Source organism: Diceros bicornis, chromosome 29 (assembly GCF_020826845.1).
Source record: "Diceros bicornis minor isolate mBicDic1 chromosome 29, mDicBic1.mat.cur, whole genome shotgun sequence".
In the NCBI taxonomy this organism is placed as follows: domain Eukaryota; kingdom Metazoa; phylum Chordata; class Mammalia; order Perissodactyla; family Rhinocerotidae; genus Diceros; species Diceros bicornis.
In genome coordinates, this window is record NC_080768.1 from 20,841,970 (window position 1) to 20,866,504 (window position 24,535).

The 24,535-nt window shown below is 35.2% G+C and overlaps 1 protein-coding gene across 33 annotated transcripts in view; it reads right to left on the minus strand.

Moving 5' to 3' along the window:
- The window catches only part of PCM1 (pericentriolar material 1), an 89,617-nt gene that overhangs the window by 2,035 nt on the left and 63,047 nt on the right, over positions 1 to 24,535 (minus strand). For 12 of the 33 annotated variants that reach the window (XM_058525049.1, XM_058525050.1, XM_058525053.1 and 9 more), the window contains 15 exons: positions 24,171 to 24,343; positions 23,685 to 23,816; positions 19,238 to 19,358; positions 17,531 to 17,686; positions 17,142 to 17,278; positions 12,143 to 12,277; positions 10,259 to 10,456; positions 8,319 to 8,381; positions 7,901 to 8,036; positions 7,443 to 7,603; positions 4,578 to 4,653; positions 3,515 to 3,771; positions 1,616 to 1,708; positions 1,407 to 1,524; positions 573 to 697 (listed from right to left, as the gene is read on the minus strand). In XM_058525049.1, the coding sequence (XP_058381032.1) occupies positions 657 to 697; positions 1,407 to 1,524; positions 1,616 to 1,708; positions 3,515 to 3,771; positions 4,578 to 4,653; positions 7,443 to 7,603; positions 7,901 to 8,036; positions 8,319 to 8,381; positions 10,259 to 10,456; positions 12,143 to 12,277; positions 17,142 to 17,278; positions 17,531 to 17,686; positions 19,238 to 19,358; positions 23,685 to 23,816; positions 24,171 to 24,343 (1,997 nt within the window). In that variant the 3' untranslated portion in view covers positions 573 to 656. Of the gene's footprint in view, positions 1 to 4; positions 525 to 572; positions 698 to 1,406; positions 1,525 to 1,615; positions 1,709 to 3,514; positions 3,772 to 4,577; positions 4,654 to 7,442; positions 7,604 to 7,900; positions 8,037 to 8,318; positions 8,382 to 10,258; positions 10,457 to 12,142; positions 12,278 to 17,141; positions 17,279 to 17,530; positions 17,687 to 19,237; positions 19,359 to 20,008; positions 20,257 to 23,684; positions 23,817 to 24,170; positions 24,344 to 24,535 lie in introns of those variants that run through there. The other 21 variants (XM_058525056.1, XM_058525047.1, XM_058525055.1 and 18 more) reach the window with 5 other exon arrangements.

The window sequence follows — 24,535 nt, forward strand, 5'->3', positions numbered from 1 at the left end:
GAATAATAATTAATGCCTTATAAATTATTTAATTACTGAATTAAAACATAACTTATTAGAATTTACTTTAATATTGTTCTCTTCCATTAAAACTTACTTTTAATATAAAGTTAATACAAAGGAAATACTAATTTAGTTTGCTACAATAATTCTCTGATAACACACAGTACGAGGTTACAAAGAATAGGTGAGGGTTTCTATTTTAAGATGGCAGACTAAGCAGATACTGCCTGTCTCTCAAAAAACCCCACTAGAAAAAATGAAAAGAACTACAAAAATGAATAAATCCAGACCAACAAAAGAAGAGTGGTTGTAAGAGAACAGAGGACAGGAGATACCAACAAATTCCCAGACTGCTCAAAGCAGATGGAGGCACAGTGAAAGCGTGAAGATGCCGCCTAGACACACTATGAAAGGCAGCAGTGGAGATGGGTACCAGCTGAGTTTCTAACAAGCAGAACTGGGCTGAAGACTGGGAAATTAACTGAAGGTTTGATATTTGGTCTGTCCTTCTCACCCCACTTCTAGGAAAAACAAAAATAAACAAAAAATTTTATATGATTTTAATCAATTGATAAATTGATAGAGAATAACAAAAAGAAAATCCTTTGACCTTGACGTAGAAATGGTTTCCTCTGAGTGGCCCAGGGGTGCTATTACACCCATAAAGAAAGAAATCTGGGACTATCACTTGGCTCTGCAATGAATCATATTTATATAGAATCATCTTCAGAAAAAGTATAGAAGATTATTATAGTTACAAAGACAAAATGTAATTGTGTTTACTTTAAAAACCTCAATAATGTAAGAATATGAGTAAAACTGAACAGAGGAGGCCGAAGGGAAAGGGGAGGGGTAGTAGTTGGGTAACGACCAAAGCTGATGGAACTAGAAAATGTATATATTTAAAATAAGGTAATGAACAGAAAACCCAAAAATAATATGAACACTGAAAGAAGGAGAGGTAGGTCTAAATACTCACTTTTCATAGGGGAGACAAGAGATGTTATCTGAATTTTTAAAATTAAGAAAAATTATAAGAATATTATTTAGAGATATAGAGGGTCTCCTACAAAAGAACTAAAAATGAATAATTAAAAGAAATAGGCTCTTGCCATTTATCATTAACTCTTTTGTATCTTTCTTACCTTGTGTGCTCTTTCTTAAATTATGTACATATGGTACTTTGCTAAAACTGAAGATTTTAAAAATGGAAAGAAAAATCTGATAATACTCTTTTATAAATTAGGCAGCTGAACTAAAATTTGTACAGAATTATGCTTCCTTCCCAATATTTGGCTTACATCTTCCAAGTACTAGTAGTGCATTTGAGAAACAACACAAAATGATGGTATCAAGATTCAGTAATTTTTCAGTATGATAGGGTTAAAACTGATAACTCTTACCAGGTTCTTTTAGTGTCTGAGAATTCCCAGCTAATTCTTCAGTCTGCATTTCACATAATATTTCACCAGATAAATGGTTTTTCTGTTCTTCTTCTACCATTTTCTTCCTTAGATCTGCCTTTGGAATGAAAATAAAAAATACAAAATCAGTTTTCATCTTAACAATATTTGTTACATAAAGACAAGCTTAATTAAAGACAACCAAATACCTCCGAATATATTGTCAGTTTAAGTGGTAAATCTTCAACTTTCACAAAGTCTTCTTCATCAGATTTTTGACTTATGTTACCAGATTCTGCTTCCTGTAAGATAAACAAATTATATTTAATAAAGGCAATCCACTCTATCTCTGGTTTGCCTAAACCAAACCAATTGCCTAAATCAAACCGCTGGATTGATCTAAACCAAAGTCATCCATGCCAAGAGATAAAGTGGATTTTTTTTTTTTTAATTTTATTTATTTTTTTCTCCTCCAAAGCCCCAGTAGATAGTTGTATGTCATAGTTGCACATCTTTCTAGTTGCTGTATGTGGGACACGGCCTCAGCATGGCCAGCGAAGTGGTGCATTGGTGTGCGCCCGGGATCTGAACCCGGGCTGCCAGCAGCGGAGCGCGCGCACTTAACCGCTAAGCCATGGGGCCGGCCCAAAGCGGATTCTTATATATAAGTATACAACAGTAATTCTATCAAATTTGGTCTTCTTCTATATTAAGCTCTATGAATAAAACAGAAATTTAGAATTCATAGGCATGGCGGCTACACACTTGCAGCTGTGGGCATACTGTTGAGCTTTTCTGCTCCCATTTTATAAAACAAGGAGCCAGTTTATACAGGTTAAAGGAAGAAATAGTAGTTATACTGAGGGCTAAAATAATTAGAACAACTCTTATTTCTTGACATGTTTACAGAATGCATCAGAGCTGTATCCAGCAGAATATAAGTAAACATTTTCAGACTTTCAATATCAACTCTGTGGAGGCTCTTGCAACATTTCTCACCATCTCTCTCTCATTCAGCTCATATTCTGTATTTATATGATAATGGAGCTTCGTTGACAACCTATCTTATACAGTCATCAGATTCATCTTCAAAAACCACGACTTGGACTATTTCACGTTCTTGCACAAAAACCTTCAGTAGCATCCCTTGACTAAAATTCGAATTCAAAACCCTCTATAATCTAATTTCAAGTTAATTTCAACTGAATGCCTCCTATAGCAACTCTAAACACTCATCGAATGATAAGAAGAATAAATCTAATAGGTAACTTTCAGAGTTTTAAATGCATCATTTTACAGATAGTGAAGCAAACAAAACACAGTTAAAAGAGTTACTCTTTCTACTAATGTTTTTGAAACATTAGAAGCCCCCTTTCTGAGAAGTTATGAAATCATAATTGTAAATATATCTTTAGGAAGAAAATCGATGTGGATTAAAAAAATATGTGAAATATATTCCTTAGATCTAAAAGTACAGTTATAAATCCCCTCATTTTTGCTGACAAGTAAAACATATAAAGCATATACAACCCAAGGATCCAAAAGATAACCTACTCGCTATAAAATTAAATTGAAACAAAGGTCCAGAGTACAACTAAACTTACCTTCTTACATCATAAGTGCAGATTTGCTAGCATATTTTTTGGTCATTCACTGCACAGAGATAAGGACTTTACTGCTGTCAAATTGTTTTATTTCCCATCCCAAGTCTAAACTTTCAGGTTTATCAAAGATTTATGAAATTCTCTAAATAGTTGAGAAGTCAAGCATGGGTAGTGTAAGAGATTAAGAGATTAATGATGATTCACATATCATTAGCCTTTCAGATCTGAAACTGAAATGAACTCTCTCAAGGTTGCCATCTAAAACTCACCATTTTGGTTCTCAAAATTATCAAAGTAGAATAGCTTTTAGGTTTTGAGATGGTCGTCTTAATTCACTATCACCTTTCTGTTCAAGTTTGAATAAGAAATAAAAATGTTACAACAGTTTCTAAACCTAAACACAAAGCACAGTTGTGTTTATATGCTGAAAATGTTAACCTGAAAATTTAGAAATATGTAAAGAAATGAAATGCAAAAATATTTACTAATGTAAATGATACCTACATAGTCATTTACTAACACTGGAGATTCGGTGTCAGGACTTCCAGCCAGAGAGCTTTCAGGAGTTTCCTGAGCAGATTTAACTTCTTTGACTCTAGGCACCAGGGTTTCAATTTCAGTTAAAGGTAACGGCAAAGGATTAGGCTGTTTAGATGAATCAGTGGTAGTAAGCGAGTCCTTTTGGACAGTGCTATTTGGAGGTTGCTCATTTTCCAAGATGTTGAGATAACAGGGTTTCACAGGAGCACTATCTTGGTCAACTGTCATCAAAAGAAAGTTTCAACATTAGTGTAATGCAACTGTTGTTAAATTTTACTATTACACCAAATAAAGACAACATGTATAAATGAGAGTAATCAAGACATTTAAGACCCAAAAGAAAAGGCAACTACAAATTTTCCTTATCAATGGTTCCCAAATTTAGTTGATCGGATTCATCTGAGGATGTTTTAAAAATGAGATTTCTAAAATCCACCTGGTTTTTAATGAACTAGGATTTTTCAGGAGTAAGGCCCAAGAATGGGTATTTTTAAAAAATCCCCCACATTTATAAGGATGTTTTCCTTGCAGAATTTTTCTGCGTGTTTAAATATTTGTCAACTGTTGTTTAACGACTATTGGCAGAAACAAAGCCTTTATGTTTTCTACAAAGTTTTCAGGAGGAGAAAAAAGATATACATCAGGTCCAAAATACCTTCAAACTTACATTAGCTAAGCATTTAGATTTTTTTAAGTTTTTTTGTTTTGTTTTGGTGAGGAAGACTGGCCCTGAGCTAACATCTGTTGCCAATCTTCCTCTTTTTGCTTGAGGAAGATTGTCCCTGAGCTAACAGCTGTGTGCCAATCTTCCTCTATTTTGTATATGGGATGCCTCCACAGCATGGCTTGATGAGCGGTGTGTAGGTCTGTGCCCGGGATGCAAATCCACAAACCCTAGTCCTCTGAAGTGGAGCTTGTGAACCTAAGCACTACACCACCGGGCCAGCCCCCAAATTTTTTTAGTTTTTACGCACATAAAGGGCACTTCAGATAATCTTAAAGTTGAACATTTATTTAGATTTCTTACCTTTACTAGTAGTAGGTTCTTGTTCTGATAGGACATTTTTGTTTTCTGATGATTTTTCAGAGTCATGTTGTAGAACCTAGAAGGAAAAAGACAGGTCTTAATAGCAGGGCCTAAAAGATATGGTCACCATACAGGAGATGATTACTAGATGTGTGGCTTTTGTCTAACCTGAGACCTTCATAGAAGGCAATTTAAAAATATCTTCTAAAAGTGTTTCAAGAATGACGCTGTGGTTGCAATTTCAAGATAGCTAAATAAAAAGGTTTCCTTTTCTTCTTAACCTCAAAATAATACAGAGAACTGGAATATTATGGATTCCACTTTATTTATTACTTTTTTCAGATCAGACTCTATCTTAAATGAAACTTACACCTGTTTATATGTAGATGCTAAGTGAATGGAAGAGGAACTGACCAGGAGGGGAGAAAGATGAAGAAAGCTAAGTGCCTTCAGCAGAAGGAAAGAACAAAAACTGAGATTCACCTCATAATTATGAAGTGCTTGATTCTAGGATGGAAGGAATACGGTAGTGGGGTGGGAGTTGATGATGAAAAGGGGGTTGTGGTGGTTGGCTGAAGCTGTTTGACGATAATGTGGACACCTAGTTTTCCTCCTCCGACTTCAACATAAAAATGGGAGATTATTATTTTGGAGAAAGTGAACTAGTGAGTCTTAGGCCTGGGGGCCAGCAAGGGGAGGGGTGGGATGTGGAAAGCACAAAAGAGGACAGGGTAAAGTGTCATAGCGATAACAGAAGGATTTAGTGCAAGTCTGTATAATGATGGGACCCTCAGCCCCATCCCCACATCTAGCCCCAGAATACCAGCAGCCAACGAGGTATACTCTTGGGCAGGAGGATACTCGAGGACTCTTCTTTGGAGAAACTAAAACACCCCAGAGAAAAGACTTAATAGGTACTGACATTCGAGAGTTTCTATCAAAAAGCTAACTGTCTACCCAGGTGCCCTACAGTGAAGCCCAAAAGAACTCCAACCAGCTTTTTGGTATATCATTCTTTAATATAAACATCAAAGGTACAGCAAACATTTGAAGAAAGCCTTCAGATGGATAAAAGAAGATAATGGTTTCAGTAATAGGGTGCTATAAAAAAGTAACAATCAGAAAAGAAAGTCTTTAGAAATTAAAAACATGACAGCTGAAATAAAAATAATTTCACGTAAGTATTAAGGTCAAAGAAATCTCCCAGAAAGTAAAACAGAAAGATAGAGCAATGGGACAATAAAAGAAAGAGAGGAGAAAATCAGAAGATCAACCCAGGAGGGTTAATAATGTCTGATAATATTAATTCCAGAAGGAAAGAAAAGAGAAAATGGTAAGGAAGAAATAAAGAAAATAAAAGAAAATTTACCAAACTGAAGGACATGATATAGATTGAAAAGACCCACTGAATACCCAGGACAGTCAGGCTTCGCTTAACGATGGGGATAACTCTGAGAAATGCATTGTTAGGCAATTTCGTCATTGTGCAAACATCTTAGAGCGTACTTACACAAACCCAGATGGCATAGCCTACTAGACACCTAGGCCATATGGTACTAATCTTATGGGACCACCGTTGTATATGCGGTCTGTTGTTGACCTAAACGTAGTTTAGGTCACTAAACTACCACTAAACGTAGTTTATGTGGTACATGAATGTATATGTGAATGAAAAAAGACCCGCGACAATGTATATCATTGTAAAATCTCAGAGCTCCAGGAGGAAAAGATTCTGGAGTGGGAAAGAAAAAAAGATATATACAAAGGATCAGAACTAAGAAAGGCACTGGTCTTCTCAATAGCAACATTGAAAACTAGAAGACAAGGAAGCAGTGCCTTCAAAGATCTGAGGGAAAATGATTTTCAACATGGAAGAATTAAGATTTTCCTAGACATACAGTCTCAAAATATTTATCTTTTATGCACTCTTTCTTAGAGAGTTACTGGAAGATGTGCTCCACCAAAATGAGGTAGAAACCAAGAAAGACAAAGATTGGATTCCACAGTGACCTAATTAAGAATGACAAGATTCCCAGGCTAGGTCTAAAGAGCCAAACCTACAATGGAGCAGGAGGGGGAGTGCTTCAGGAAGGACAAAACTGAAAAACTGGTTGATGTAGAAAATTCTACTGAGAGGTTTATACAGCTATTGGAGGGCACAGCAAAGAGCCGGGTATATGATCAAAGAAAATAAACAAAAAATTGAGACAATTACTAAATTCAGGTGAAAAAATGTACAAGCCTAAGCAATAAACAATATTTGCTTAGTTCAGCAGTCAGTAATGTTTACACAGTTTGGTTAAATCTAAATATTTGGTTAAATATAGATTTAACCAAAAGATATAATAAAATGAGGAGGATAAGAGGAGGAGGTGTAAGTGACCTAAAAAATCTTTACCCTACTATAATAGGAAGTCCACAGATAATGTCTAATACATAAATGAATAAATACACACACATATTATTTAGAAATATGGTGGTAAATAGCAGAAGAAATCATACAAAGTGTTGCCCCTGGGACAGGATGAGATGGGGAGGTAGGAAAGGGAATGATTTTATTTTGTTACATACTATTTCCATGTATGACTAGGAAAAATATAAAGATAAATTAAGAATTCACATCTTCTGAAGTAATCTCATAGTTTTTAAGACTTGTTACAAAAAAAAAGATTACAGTGCTTTAAATTTAAGCAATGCTAAACACAAAAATAAACTAGTGTTTCAGATTTCAATAAGGATATTAAAAAGGTTTGTATTCATGAAAATGAGAATGGGGAAGCTGTAAATTCTGACATCTTTAAAAAGGATCCACTTTTAGTAGTTAAATAAGACTGGTGGAAGATGTGTTAGTCTCCACTGGGATACCTGATCATCATGTTCATTTTCTTCTGTAGTTTCGGTGTTAGCCTGAAGTGAAGTCTGGACATCTACAGGTCCCTCTTCAAATTCTTCTATTTCTTCATCCTCATTCTCATCTTCTCCACTTCCGTAATTAGTCAAAGCCTGAGTTTCAGCTTTGGACAAACCTAAGTTGATTAATACACAATTTTTAGTTAATTTTCAGCACTTAATAATAGCTGCCATTTATTGCATTCCTGCATTGTGCAAGTCCTATACCTACAATATCTGAAATCTTCAAAACAGTAAGTACTAAAAAATTGTCGTGCAGAAAGGAGAGGTAATTTAGTCAGGGTCATACTGCAATGCAAATTCAGAGTTGTTTGACACCTAATTCTTTATTCATTACACTCCACCAAACTGTTTCAATAAGTGACTTATAAAAGAACTAATGTATAAACCTAGCAGAAAGCCTTTAAACTTACTAATAGACACTGGACATTCTTCACTTTCTTCATCTTCCTCTGGATCAGAAACATCAGATCTCACATTTTTGGGACCATTACCATCACACACCTCCGAAGTGTGAGTCTGCTTAACTGTCTCAGTTTCATCCTTGTCCTAGCCACAAATAAATTTGAGTAATTAATTCCTTGAAGTACATTTTAAAAAGGTATATAGTAAGTCTATCATAGAAATTAGTAAGAGTCATTATCTAATAAAAAATACACAGAATCATTTTTGACAGTTTAGTTTTGTTTTTAAAAGAAAATAAAGGTTTGTCAGAAGAAAGGGCATTTGATGATATACTTTGCTCTCAAACACTAAGGTAAAAGCTGTTAAAATTATTTAATCTTTTGTTTCAAAAGCATTACTTTTAGGCACAAATTAATTAGCACATACTTTGTCTTCATCATCAATTTCTCCAGCAGGTGAGCCATGATCTCCTTCAAGAATCCTTTTGGCCTATAAGCAAATCAATTAATCAGAATTTAGCAGTAACCTCGCAGCATTACATTTAGGTATTCAATAAACTTTAATAAATGCTGCATTTTCTGACTATCATCCAAAGAGTTAAATGCTTTCTTAGAAACGTAGATTCGACTTTTATTTAAATCTTTTAAATTAACAAAACAAAAAGCAACACTGCCTACCTGTCATTTTCTTTGATATATATGAGGTGTCTCAAACTTACTAAATCCAAAACAAAAATCTTGATTCCCTTCCTTCCAAAACCCCATCCTCCTTCAGTCTTCCCATTCTCAGTAAACAGCCCTTCATTCACCCAAATGCTCAACTCAGAAAACTAGGAACCAACCTATGCTTTGCTTTTATTGCCTACATCTAAACCATTAGAATGCCTCACTGACTCAGTCATCAATATGTATCTGTTGTTGCACACTCAAAGCTAAGACACATCATTTCTTACCTGGACTATTGCAACAGCCTTATAACTGGTCTCTCTGCTTCTATCTCTACTCTCCTGTAGAGAGTAACTCCTGTTCAACAGACAAATCTTTTTTTTTTTGTGAGGAAGATCAGCCCTGAGCTAACATCCATGCCAATCCTCCTCTTTTTTTGCTGAGGAAGACTGGCCCTGAGCTAACATCCGTGCCCATCTTCCTTCACTTTATATGAGACGCTGCCACAGCATGGCCTGACAAGCGGTGCGGCAGCGCGCGCCTGGGATCCAAACCCGGGGCCGCCAGCTGCAGAGCGCGCACATTTAACCGCTACGCCACGGGGCTGACCCCTAGACAAATCTTTTAAATTGTACATGAGAGCTTGTCACTCCTCTACTTCAAACTTTCCCATGGGTTTCCATCATGCTTAGAGTAAAATAAAATATAAGGTCCTTATCACAGTTTCTAAGGCTCCATAATTTGGTCTTACCTACCTCTGTGACCACATCTCCTACACTCTCACTTCATGTAATGTGTTCCTGCCTCCCTGGCCTTCTCTCTTCTCCAAACTGCTCAGTCCTGCCTTAGAGTCTTTACACTAACAGTTCTCTCTGCCTGGAATGCTCTTCCCTTTCATCTTCACTATAAACGTCTTGTCTTTCAGGCCTTAGCTCATATTTCACCCCCTCAAAGAGCTTGTGAGACTGCTCTAAAGTAGCCTTTCCAATCATTTATTATGGTATTATTCTGTTTCATTTTCTTCAAGCTCTTAGCAATGGCTGAAGTGATCTGAAACTTACTTATGTCTAGAATAAAAACAGTATGAAAAGTGTGAAATAGATGGCTTCACATCATTTACTTCAGTTTCAGGAAGAAGGGTTCTCTCTTTCTGTTTTGGGTCTTGACCTGCTTTCCCTCTCATGATTCTAGAGTATCTAGGAAAAAGCCTCCTGGATGCCTCAAGTTGAGGGAAAAAAACCTATCCAATTTCATATGTCATCAAGACTAATTTAACAGGAGATAAGAAGCTACAGGGATGTGCAATCAAACTCCTAACTGATAAACAAGCATGTGTCAACACACATGGGGTGATAAATACTCCTGGGCAATCTATTGGGGCTGGCAACAGCCACGGCAGGCAGCTGGTTGAGGACTAGATCCCCGTCCTCCTCTCTTCTTTGGAAACCTGAATAAGCGACAATATTGTGAAGTGGATATCTGACAATTCCTGTCTTCATTCCTGACTTTTTAGTCACTGCTGTTACTCCAGAGATTCAGTATGTGGCTAATATACATACTGATTTATAAACCGATTAACTGATATTACTAAAAAAATACTTATGCTGAGGTCAAGTATGATTTTAGTTATTATTAATGATCAATAACTATATTTATATGCTAATTATAACTACTCCTAAAATCAAAATGAATGTCATTTACCTCTTTGGCATAAGACTGTATCACTCCAGCCGCTTCTATTTTCCTTTTGCATCTCTGTTTAACAGTTATACTATTATTATCCAAATCTTGCATGAGCTTAAAGAAAGCCAATTCATTAAACAACACTTCAGATATCTCTACAAGAAGATCTTCTCCACAGTCTTTCAGTTTTCTACCAGCAAATTTTGCCAGTGAATCCTATTCAAAGATAAACCAAATAACTTTAAGATTATATTAAACTTCAGTTGTGAGTAGAGGAATACAGACGATTAAGAAGTTTAAATAACAATATTCACCTAGGGAAAAACCATTATATTACTTCAAGTGAACAAGTCTGCTATATTCTACACATTTTTTATAAAAACTGTTTTTATTTTTCTTTCTTCCTAAAAACATGGACTATGCTATTTAGCAAACAGGCAAACCACTATGATGTTCAATGTCCCTCTCTCCCAAAACCATCTTATCTAGCACAATCATGGAAAGAAGTACAAATGCTGGATGACTTGTGAAAAAAACTTCATTTCATAAAGTTTCGTAAGGAAAAAAATACAAGAAGATAGTAATTTAAGCTCTATCTCATGAAAAATTTTCAATACTCTGGGCAAGATGTAATGTAAATTAACTTTCATTCTTCATGTAGGTCCCCCTGTGAAAAAAGCAGTCAGGATGAAAGAAAAGTCAGATTTTCTTAGACTTAGGAAAAAAAAAAAATTCCTATTTCCAAGTTAATACTTTGGAATCTGCCCGCAATTATAACAGTAGGCCAAACTGAGGAAGGACTGGACTGCATAGATCTTGATAAACAAAAATATTTAAATTATAGACAATTTCTCTTTCAGCCTGATTCTAAAATGGAGTTATTTCCCACTAGCTAATTAAATTTATAAAACTCATTTACCTAAAATTATCCTAAACATTTTTAAACAATGCATAACAACACACAAGTCTTATATTCCTTACAAATTATGTGTTAGTACAATTAGATTAAATAGAGCCAGGATAATTTAGAACCCATTATTGAATTTATACTTTAGTCTTAATAAAACCAAAATGGAAAATTACAGTGATGGAAATTTGCATCAAGCCTAGGGTTTTAAAAACGTTAACAGACAAAGTGATAATACTGTGTCTAAAACCAATTTAAACACACGAATAGGAAGAAAGGAGAAGTTTTATAGGAAAATTTTGTAATTAAGATGAAAAGAAAAATGTATTTTCTAGTTTGGAGTAACAATATACATCACTGAACTACCTCAATGGGAAAACATATGGGTAATTTAACTGTAAAGATATTTATCATATGGAGTAAGTAAGGTATCCTTACTTAACATAGTTCCTTGGCACTACTGGCATTCCACAAGATGCTAGTACCAGTTCCTCCTTGTCTACTGTGACAAACAAAATGTCTGTAGACACTGCTAAATGTCTCCTGGGAGGCAAAACCGCCCCCAGTTGAGAACCACTACCTTAACATAATTTAAAGTTACTGCAACCGCTTAAGAAGTCTCTACAAACAATAGCAGGTTTCTGGCTGGTAAAATTTCCCAGATTGGTAAAAAATCATTTTAGAAGATATCACAGAATACTTTCTAAACATTTCAAACTTGAAATGTTCTTATTGGGTAGGAGAAAAATCAAAACAAAATTACTAGAGTTGGGACACACCTTGGAGGTGATCAAGTTAAATGAAGACACAGGCCCTAATACAATTTTTTTTTTAAACCAAGTGAAGGAATAACCTAATAAGTATTAAAATGTCATCTCAAATGGATGTTAGAATGAATACCTACTTGAATAAATTGTGTAATACCAGAAAACTGCAAAAAAAAAGAAAAAAAAAAATCCTAACTAGATGGTACATACTGGCAAGTTAACCCTTACCTGTAATATACTTCCAAGTTGTTTATGAAAGAACTTTACAAACTCTTTGCTCTCATCATTTTGCTGGGTAAGGGTCAAAACCATGCGTCTTACTGAAGTTAGAAGTTGAGAAGAGCATACTTCATCCATGTGCTCCTGAGAAAAATCCTAGTTGTTAGGATATAAACTTACCTATTGTTAAAAAAAATATTACTCCACATAATATAAGATTTTATTTTTCTTCTCACGTTTCAGATATACATCTTCAAATATTCGTTCATTAGAAGAGCTAACTCCCACTCTACACACATTAAGAGGTTTGCAAATTTTGACTCACCATAGCTGATAAGAGCCAGTAAAAGAAACTAGCCGATTCAATACTTTTCCTCACTTCCTTTCTGTACCTTCAGGAAAACTACTTATGTGTGCCATAGTTTCTATATTGCCTGACTTATCTGCAGTTCAGTTCATTTCAACTCCTCTTAAACCATACTCACCTTCTACCCAACTTCCTCTATGTTATCTTCTAACTCAGGCTTTCTCTATCTTGGCACTATTGACCTCCTGTGCACTGTAGGATGTTTAGCAGCACTCTGGTCTCTACTCACTAGATGCCAGTAGCACCCTCCACTCCCTAAGTCCTGACAACTAAAAATATATCTAGACATTAAAAAATATTTTTAGGGTCAAAATCACCCCCAGCTGAGAACCAGTGTCCTAACTTTCTTAACAAGCAAGGATGTGCAAGCTACACAATAATCCAATTCATGGTTAACTTTCTGAAGTGAGTCCATAAAATATCCCTATCAAGTAATCTCAAGGTTCTAATCCCTCTTCTGCTACTAAACTCATTTGGGCAGATTCTCTAACCTTTACTCAGATAAGTTTGTGGGTTTTTTTGTTCCCTATACAAATGTGTAAAATGAGATGACCGAACTAGATGATGTCTAAGTTCCCTTAAATCTAAGTATTTAAGCTCATTTTTTAAAAAGTCATGTGTCAAGGCAGGCAATTAGGAAAAAAAAAAAAAAAAGAAAGACAGTAGTCCCCTGTCTTCAAGGGATCGTATACCAGTGGGAGGAGTCAGATATAGGAATAATCAATCCTACAAGCTATGCACTGCCCAGTAGATGATGCTTTTTAACTGCAGGGACTGTTTCCTATGCGTCACCTCGCACAGCAGCTAGCTCACAGGAGGTGTTCACTACTTCCTGAATAAATAAATATCATAAAAGAAGCACACACTTGGTGCTATGTAAGGAGCTGTGGTAGCATATTAGAGGCAACAACCCATATCTCTGAAGAAAGGATATTTTAGCCAGGCAGAAGAGAGTGAAGGTATTTTATATTTTTGATAGCAACAACTTGTACAAAGGGCTGATATGTGAGAAAGTAACGGCAGGGAGGGGAAATGCTGAGTAACCTGAAGTGAGTGTACCTAGATGGAGAGTGGTTGAGAGACAAAGTTGGAAAGTACACCAGACCCAATGGTGGAGTCTCTTGAAGGCTAAAGGGTTTGCTTAATAAACATTCACTCCCTGCCTATTATGACAGGAAGTCTATGCAAAAGAGCAGGGTATGCTATTCGAGAGAAGGGAGTCAAACTGACTGCTCTTAGGGGAAAAATCCATTTTTGACTCACTGGTGATAGAGGGTAAGAAAGAGTCAAGAAGTCTGGCTTAGGTGACTGGCTATGATGCTGACATTAACAAAGAAGCTCTATAATCCTACCAAAAGTCAAGATTTGAAGTGAAATGAGAAATAATAGTTAAAATCAGATCATTAGTTCTCATTTTGTTGGTCGCAGAAACTTTTTGAAATGCTTAATTTAGTAAGGGCATCCTTATAAAAGAATATCACTTAAATCAGACACAAAATAGTAAATGCAATAAAATTTCCTGAGGATGGTTGCCTTCCCAAAGCATAAAGCTAAATCATTTAGATTTTTTTAACCCTTAAAAAAATAACTGTACATGTCAAATAGATATTACTACCAATATACCTGATTTAACCAAAAAAGACATTTAAAAGGATTTATTGCATTACTCATGATAAAATGGAAATGTAAAAGAAAAAAGGCAACAATTTGTTATTATCTATGCCTAAGATGGAAGCAAGCGATAACTTACACAGTTTAAATCAATTCACTTGAGGGAATGGTTTCAAACTCTTAAATTAGCATCTACCTATCTATAAGAATACATACATATTCTTATAATTTATAGGAATATAAATATTATTTTTTGGGAGGCAAATACATATTTTACAAATAACAGGAGACAAATTCACTGACTAATTGGTGAAACTGATGTATTTGTCTTATCTCCTCAAATATCCTTTATCTGAAGTCGTGCTTGGGTGAAAGTACTAAGAGATTTAGAAAGATATTATTCTAGTAGGGAGATACATGCAAATAATTATGATACTTTGTCATAAGTGTTAGAATAAAGGCATGTACCAAGTATCCCAGGAGCAGTGAAGAGAAGGAGGACTTCTGCCTGTCAAGACAGGCAAAAATATTTGGGCTGGGTCCTGGAAGAATAAAACTGGACAGAGAAAGAGTGGAAGGGCATTCTAGGCAAAGGAAATAACATGGGCAATGTGCCTTTTTGAACAACGTTAAGAAAGAAACAAAGTATGTGGGAAGGAATCGTTAAGAGGCTGGGACAGCTGTAAAGGTTTTATGAGCGATGCTGAATCTGATCTGGATCCTATGGGCCAGTTGTTCTCAAACTATACTTCTTAGAGCCCAAAGAACTTGATTAGTTTGAAAACCACACCTGAGGTTTGAAGGGGCCATTCATTTATTAAATTCATTCAATAAACACTTCCTGAGGGCCTACTATATGTAGGTACTATAAGACAGAGACCACACAGATTCATGTCTCTGACTTCACGGGGTTTACATTTTAACGGGGAGACAGACAAAACAAACAGGCAAATGTTAAATAAGTTAGAAGGTGACAAGCACTATAGAGATAAACAAAGCAGGTGACCTGGTCACCAAAAAGGTAACACTTCACTAAAGACTTGAAAGGTTCAAGGGAAAAAGCCATGCAGGTATGTGAAGAAGAGCGTTCCAGGCAGAAGTATCAGCAAGTGCCAAGGCCTTAAAGTTACTAGCAACGCTAGCAGGAGAGTTGAAAGATTAGAAGAGAAAGCAAACAGAGACAGAAAGACCATTTAAGAGCTGTTTCAGTTGCCCAGAAAAAGGCTAAGCTTTTCAGTTTTTACATGGAATAATCAGGCATAGACAGATGATTCTATCTCTCCTCTTGGCTATGAAGCCTCTTCATAGAAAGCAGTATCTATAATTGCCTTCTCAAAGATCTCTCTTCTCTCAAAATATTCCAAAGAAAGCAATGACTTCCACCAAGGTAAGAAGTATAAGTGTATGGAAACAACTTTCTGTTGTCAGTGTCTACCACATTGACAAGTCCCAAGTAGGTTTTAAGAAATGAGCCCAATGACATCATATTTTGTAGGTTCCCCTAACTGAATGAAAAGAAAAGACTGTCTTTTCATTTCTAATTTTTAGAATTTCCATTTTAAATTAGAATGTAAAACAGTGCCATCTCAGAAAAAATTCCTGTCTTTACATTCCATTGCATGCACACTTCTTTCTCTGCCCTGTTAATTATTATTAAACAAAATTAACAGTACTGCTTATCAGTCTCATACTCTTACTTTTGGTAGGAATACACATGATTAACCTTTCTGAGGGACAATTTAGCATAATGTCTCAAAAGCCTTAAAAACACTCATACCCTTAGAGCTAGAAATTCTAAGAATTATTTCTAAGGAAATAAAAACTGGATATATATTTAAATTTAGCTAAATCATTTAAGTATCGTTTATAACAGTAAAAAAGAAACCAGAATAAATATAAATGTCTAACAACAGGAACTGATAAAGTAATTAATAGAAAATTCTGTTCTATGAATACTCAACCCTCACAGTAGCTAACTACTGGCAGTCTTACTTGGTCAACTCTGGCTCTCCCTCTTTTGCACAATCTCTAAATGTTGGGTCACCTGGTCCTGGGCACCAGTCCTAGGCCCTTTTCTCTTATCTAGTGCCATGCTCCAGGTGACCCTATCTACCCTTAATAGGACCTCTTGATTTCCAAAATACATCCCAATTGTCTACTTCTCCACACCCTTGTCTAAGCCACTATCATTTCTCATCTGATCTCATTGCACTACTGACTCCCTATAAAAATTCTCCACAAACAGACTTTGTTTCTCTCTTGCATAAAACCTTCTAGGAGTTTCCCTTCGAACTTCCAAGTCCTAATTCCTAATCATGGCCTATAATGTTCTACAGGACTGACTCCTACCTCCCTCTCCAACTTCATCTCACACAAATTTACTACAACCACACAGGTCCTTCCTCCAGTTCCTTCAACATGCCAAGCTAGTTCCTACCTTAAGACCTTTCACCCTGTCCGGAGTGATCTTGCTTTAAGTTGGCCCCTTATTCACATCTCTGCTTAAATGTTCCCTCTTCAGAAGACTTCTCTGACCATCTAGTCTAAAACAGACACCATCGTATCACCATATTTTAACTCTCCACATGGCACATATCACTACCTGATATACGTTTACTTATATGTTTTATATTTACTTTTTTTGGGGGGCTCATATTCTCATCCGAGCATGTAAGCTCCACGATAGCAAAGGCCTTGATTTATTCACTGCTATGTCCACAAAACTTGGCACAAATACTTTTGAAGGAATAATGAATGAATATTGTGTAACCATCTGAAAATATCCAGTAGAAAAATAGTGATGTAGAAAGATGTTTATGATATATGAAAAAAGTAGAACGCACATACACATGTAGAGAATATTATAGAAAGGCTCACAAAATGTTGACAGGGGTTATTTCTGGGTAACAAAATTATGGGTGATTTTTTCCTTTTTTACTTGTATTTTCTGAATTTAATACAATGGAGTCTTTTGTACAAATTAAGAAAACAAAACAAAAAGTTTATTTATTTTTAAAAATTACTGCTTACCTTCAAAAAAGGAATGACTTCTTTCATAATTGCTTTAATTTGCCGGTCCAGCTGCTGAGTATCAATTCTAGGACATGGGACGGTAGAAACTTCACTTAGAGGTGGTTGTGAACTATGATTTTCAACAACAGGAGTTTCTATTTTTAAAAAGAAAATGAGAGATTAGTAAAATAAAGTCTATGACATTATACATGTGCATTTATGCAAAATTCTAAAGAATATTAAATTCTGATGATTTTATGCTAAAAAAACATAAAGAAATATCTTTAGTTTTAGCACCCCTAATAATTAAAAGCGATTAAAAAAACCACTATTATCCATCAGGTGAGGCTTTTAATTTTCTATATTTGGAACTATGATTTTTACTTTTAGTCAGTTCAAGAACACACCTTCTACATTATTAACCGTAGTTGTGGCAGCAGCACTATCTTCATCTTCAACAATCCAGGTATACCTTACATTTGTGTTACTTTCAGCCTCAGTCTTCATGCGCTCATATTCCCTCATTCTGGCTAACGCTTGATCTAGGTGAATGACAGTGTTACCTGCACATGGAACAGAAATATTTCTAGAAGACATAAAGGCCAATTTTTTCATGTATTCCTCAAAATTTATAAATAAAAAAATAATATCTGAACATAGGGAAGAAAAACTAGCTTTAACAAGTTCCAGATACTGTACTATGAGTTGGGCACTTGGCATACATTATCACATTTATTTATTTAATCCTTAAAATAACCATATAAAGTGGATGAAAGTACCCTCATTTTCAGGAAACTGAAGTAACCTGCCCAAGGTTTCACAGCCAGTTAAATGTAGGAGCAGGGATTTGAACTCACGTCTCCTAGACTCTGAAGTTCATATTTATTTCATTACATCATGTTGCTTCACTTAAATAGTACAACAAAAATAAATTCCAAAATGTGGAAATGCTGATGCAAACAATCCAACGTAACATAAGCAATTAAGGTAAGGAAAAGGCCTAAGAATGAGCTTTCCCAATTCTACTTTGTCCACTTCGGACAAAGCTAGCGGTGAAGGATTGTGAGAAAAAAATCAGTAAATGAAACAAAACAGGTAGGACTCAAAGTCACTTGGCAACTGAGGAAGGGTACAACTACGGGGAAAACAGTTGGCCACAGAGTGATTTTTCTGTATAACAGGATGAGCTCAGTAAAGACTTGGTAGGTATTTACCCAGAAGGCAGCTAGGGCTTAGAGTCCTCAAGAATCAGGGTAAGGCAAAAGGAAAAACTCACTGCTTGGGAAAAGGCAGATACCTAAGGAGAGGGCAAGCCTTGGCCCTTTCCTTTGTAGTGGAAAAATGTCTTTGAAATCATGTAAATCTTGTTCTCATCACATGAACACCAGAATAATGAGACATTAGATTATTGTATCAACCAAGTGCCCAGGAGGTCTGAAGGACTGAACACTCAGGCATCTTTTGATAGGTTACAGCCTGGAAAACGAATCAGGCACCTATACATTTTTCTTTTCCCTAATCGCCTTTCCAAATTTAGGACTCTGTTTTTTTTCTCTGAGTTACGCAACCCTCTAAAGCTTTTTCTATTTTACTACTGATGAAAAACATGCAATGTGCCATGCCTTAGAGTTCCCTGGGTTTCTCACTACAAATTATTTATGCTAAGAAATTTCAGTTCTTAACCTCAAATTATGAAGGTTACTGAATTTTACTGTTACTGAAAATAGATTGGATGAGGCACGGCTACCTCTGAATTTTTCCCATTGATTAACTTAAGGAAGACCTTAAAGGATGACCTTTCCCTTAAGGGAAGGAAAACTACCATTTTCTCAACTTGTATTATGCATGCTAGAAAGTTCTGCATATTTCTCACAAGAACATAGCAAGGAAAATAAGATTCCCATTTCCTTAGTATACACCGAGTCAGGAAAGTCAGATGATTTGCCCAGGGTCAAAGAGTTAAACAGGAGATTCTTGAATTTAGACTGAAGGATAGACTTTTAAGTCCATGTTTTTTCAACCACATCTCGCCTTTCTAGACTTTTGTTTCCTATCAATGCAATTTAAAGACTGTATTAAAGTCGTATTCTAAGATTATAAAAAATTCTGCTTACCTAGATCATCTGTGGCAAAAGGCTCAAAATTTGATGATACAGACATGACGCTAGCATTATCAGCATCATTTCGCTCACTTATTTTATGTGTCTCTCTCTCAAAGTTCTTCTCAAAAGTTTCCTAAGTTATAGTTTAAAAAAACAAAAATCACTAATATTTCTTTTAAAAATTTTAAGATTAATATTAAAAATTTAACATAGAAACTCAGTATTTGCATAAAACTATACACTTAAAATTGTGATATAACCAAAGTTATAAAAGGTTGAATAAAGAGTCACAGAGAACATTAAAATATTAAGTAACTTAGCAGAACACCTGTCATTATATAGATGAAAATACACAGAGCCAGCTACTGATTAAATTCTAACTAGGAAAAGTGAACATTTTAAATTAGTTCTACACCCTCAGGGAAATTCTCCTATCTCCAAACTCTAACAGTGTCCATTACCCGACTATGATATATGGTTGTCTCATATCAGAAGAAAAACATGACAGCATCATTCATTTTTTTTTAAATCAACTTTATTGAAATACAATTTACATACAACAAGGCACCCATTAAGTGTACAGTTTGATGAGTTTCGAAAAAATATATCCACCCATGTAACCACCTTCCCTAAAGACAAAGACCATTTCCATCAGCGCAGATTTCCTTTGTACCCCTCTGCAGCCAATCTCCACTACAGCCCACTCATATGATTTCTATCACCACACATTAATTTCGTTGGCTCTAGAACTTCATATAAATGGAACCATTCAGTATACATTCAGTATACACTCTGCAGTGTCTGGCTTCTTTCACTTAGAATCTTTCTGAAATTAATCCATGTTGTTGTATTTCAGAAGTTCATTATTTTTTAATGGCTGAATAGTATTCCACTGTATGGAAATACCACAGTTTGTTTATTCATTTATCCGTTGATGTTCCAGTTTGAGGCTATCATGACAAAAGATGCTATGCACACTAGTGTACAAGTATTTTTGTGGACATATGTTTTCATTTGTCTTGGATGAATACCTAGAAGAAAAATTGCTGGGTCACATGCCAAGTTTATGTTTATAAGAAACTGCCAAACTGCTTTCCAAAGTGGTTGTACATTTTACAATCCCACAAGCAGTGTGAGAGTTGCAATTGCTCCACATTCACACGAACACTTCCTATTGTCAATCTTTTTAATTTCAGCCTTTCTAGCGGGTGTGAGGTAGTATCAAGTGGTTTTAATCTGCACAATGGCCATTACATAGTATCTTCTTTCATGAAGCACCCAGTTCAAATCTCTTGCCCATTTTTTATTGTGTTGTTAGTCTTAACCACTGAGTTGTGAAAGTTCTTAATGTAGTCTAGATTCGTCATTTATATAGTCATTTGTCAGATATATGTACTGAGATTATTTTCTCCTAGTGCTATTTTTTGAAAAGCAGAAGGATTTTATTTTTATGAATTTCAATTTATCAATTTTTTCTTTTATAGTTAGTGCTTTCTGTGTCCTAAGAAATCCTTGCTTATGTCAAAATCACGAAGATTTTCTTGTTTTCTTTTAGAAGTTTTGTAGTTTCAGCTTTTTCAGGACTTTTTCAAATTATTTTTTGTGTACAGTGTGATTGGGGGGAGTCTCACTTATACTTTGACTGAAACTCATTTCACAACAGTGTTCTTTCTCTTAGCTATTGATCTTTTAAAGTTTTCTCTTAAATTATGAAATGAAAGGTATGTCCCAGATTAAAGGAAATTCAGGTATTTTTGCTGCTCCTTCAAGTAAGACTTGAAGGTAGATGTGCTTTCGCCATTTATAGCACCTGGAGAAGACGAAAAGTGTTTCTTCCTCTTCCTAAACCTCAATTCCTCACCCTCCTTGACTTATAATTCCCAGATGTCTACTTTTACTCCTCTCTTCCTAGGCACAGACTCTTGAACACTCTGAAATGCGTGCGCAAGAGATCCATAAAAGGAGCTCAACGGTCCCTGGCCTAGAAACATGGAGAATGAGATTCTATATCTGTCCAGTACAGTAACCACTAGCCATGTGGCTGTTTAAATTAAATAAAATTTAAAATTCAGTTCCTCAATCCCACTAGCCACATTTCAAGTGCTCCATAGCCACATGCGGCTAATGGCTACTGTATTACACAATGCAGATATAAAACATTTCCATCACTGTAGAAAGTTCTACTAGACAGTATTGCTCTAGATCTGTGGGTATGAACACTGGATGTTGTTAATAAAGGGAAGATGTTGACATTAACACTGAATTTAAGTTTGGGATGAAAAATTTAAAAGTAATGCTAAGTATAGTTATTGATGCCAATTTAGTTATTTAAAAGTAATACTAAGTAATGCTAAGTAATGCTAAGTATAGTTATTGATGCCAAGTCCCTGCAGTTATGGACTGAACCTTTGCGTCCCCCTCAAATTCATATGTTGAAGCCTTAATTCCCAATGTGATAGTAGGAGGTGGGGCCTTTGGGAGGTAATCAGGTTTAGTGAGTGTGGAGCCCCCATGACAGCATTAGTGTCTTTTTAGAAGAGGAAGAGACACCAGAGCCTCCTCTTACTGCCACGTGAGGATACAGAGAGAAAGTGGCTGCCTGAAAGCTAGGAAGAGGGCCCTCACCGAGAACTGAATCTGCTAGCACCATGATCTTGGACTTCCCAGCCTTCAGAAATGTGAGAAATAAACATCTGTTGTTTAAACCATCCAGTCTACAGTATTTTGTTGTTACCAGCTCAAGCTCAGACACTCACTTATTAAGTAGTACAGTATTTTTAAATTTTAAGTACCTTGAAAACCTTGTCAGGTTAACTGTATCATAAATTGTAGCTCAATTTTCAAAATTTGCTATTGATGGTGCAGACCAATGTGCTCAAATCTTTTAAAATAATTGAAGTAATACTGCTTTATATGAAATTTGGATAAAAAGGGAGTCACTAGAGCTAAGGATATAAAATTACTAAAAAAGATTTCTAAGTAACAGACACCCTTCACACTCTCTATTTTCAATGCCTAATAAACTTTAATATAACCTAATATCTCCTATTTTGTATGTTTACAGATGGACCACTTTTCATTTCCCATAGAAAGGAGTACATAATTTTCAATTAGGTATAACAATCCCAATTAGCTATTACTTAATTGATATTTGACATTGTAAAGTCAATTAAAACCATGTAGTTTTTAGACACAGGTTTCTGTTCATACTAGTATAGGAGTTGAAGCCTGGTGGAGAAAGGTTTTAAGCAGAAATGATGATTTGGGGAAGTACTGTTTTAAACATGAGTATAAGTTAAAGAGCAAAAATTCAGAAAAAGTCCTCAACAGTTGTTTAAAGAAATTACTAGTCATGTCACTTAATGAATGGCATATGTTCTAACAAATGCATAGTCAATTTTATCATTGTGTGAACATCATAGAGCATACTTTACTTAATACAAACCTAGATGGTATAGCCTACTACATACCTAGGCTATATAGTATTAATCTAATGGGACCACCATTGTATACGTGGTCCGTCGTTGAGTGAAACATCGTGATGCGGCGCATGACTGTATACGTGAAGAAGAGACAAGATGATCTTTTGAGAAAACACTATCTTTTCAGAAAAAAATTATAATGTTAACGTATCAACAATGGGCAAAACCACAGTAATATGCTTCCAACTCTCTACCTACAGCATATATTTGCTAATCAATTATGGCACTCTTATCCATGGATATCCAGGTGGTACAGCCGGCAAAAAGAAGAATGTATTTGCTATCCCAGGACCACATATAATGTTTTACAGTAGAATCAGGGTCTGGACCTTTAAATAGGTGATTTCCAAATACCTAGCACTCCTCAGTATCCCAGTAGTTTGCCATTCAGTCATTTAATCACCTATGTGCTAGGGAGGTGCTATTTGGAGGATGCAGTTTATTCAAAATATACCATTTTCTTCACCATTTTTTTCTATTTCCAAGTCTTTTTTACTTTATTCAAAATTTTCTTCAACAATTTGAATACATTAAATCACCTTTTTTTCCTGGATGACTTTCCTTTGTCTAGGCTTCTCTTCTAACCCAAAGACCTGATTTATCTTGTATTTATTTATTCAAGGGTTCTTACTGTGATCTGATTGCTGTCTGCTTTACTAAATGTCTTGAATGAACACAACAAATTTTACTGAATGTCTGCTATTAGCCAACTCCTATGTTGGGCAATGGAGATATAAATACAGCTATTTTAGACCTTATAATCTACCATTTTTCATAATTTTTGGTGTTTGACTGCTGCCATATTTTGATTGAGTTTTATACCTCACCTCAAAATAAAGTAATGCATTACACTCAGCTTTCTAAAAAAGCTAAAAACCAAATATATTAGGTATACTCACAATTTATAACAATCTATTTAACTTTTGTTACTGCATACTGAAATTATGTCTACATTTCATTAATAATTATCAGCTTACATCATCAGTAGTAGCAAGGCTTTCACTGGGAGTAAGTTCTGAGTTTGATGCTATCCAAGTACCAGAATTCACTGACTTTACATTTTCCCCTTCTTTTTCATGGTTCTCAGAAATATGTCTGGATACTATGTCCTAAATAAGGAAATAAGATAGTTATTTATGTAAAACATATATGTTTAACCACAAATTTAAAAGCAGAAGCAGATAGAAGAACAAATTTAATACTCTTCATCTCACGGGTTAAATGTGAGGAAGAAATAACATTAAAGATAAAATACCAAAAAAGTGCTCAGAAAAAGACTTTATCTAAAAGCTACTTAAGCTATAGAAGAAGTTTTTAAATAAAATGGCAAGAAAGCACATAGAAAATAGATCAAAATACATATGCAACAAGAACACACTTTAGTCTAAGAATGCAAGCAGATATAATGGTGAATAACAGCGATACTAGATAGGGCAGGAAAAAGAATGCTAGGTACCAGATACCTGCAATGCATATAAAGCTCTCTGTCTCAAGTAGTCTGTGTTAAGCAGCTGAAGCTCATGGAAGAGTTCAATAAGAAAATGTGGACGAGATTCATTTTGAGAAATTAATGTAGCTACTTCAGAATAAATAGTATCCCGCAAAGCTTCGAACATGGAAAAATCACTCCCAGTTTCTGGAAGATATAAAAGATAAGGAAGTTAATATTGATAAACTACATTCCTGACAATTTCTTATTAACTTGTATTATTATACTCTCAGCTTTATATTACTTAAAAATCAGAATATACTTAATTCTATTTTAGGGCTTTTAAGGTAGAAAAAGAATCTTAAAAATATCAAGATACATACTGAATAGTAGAGAAAC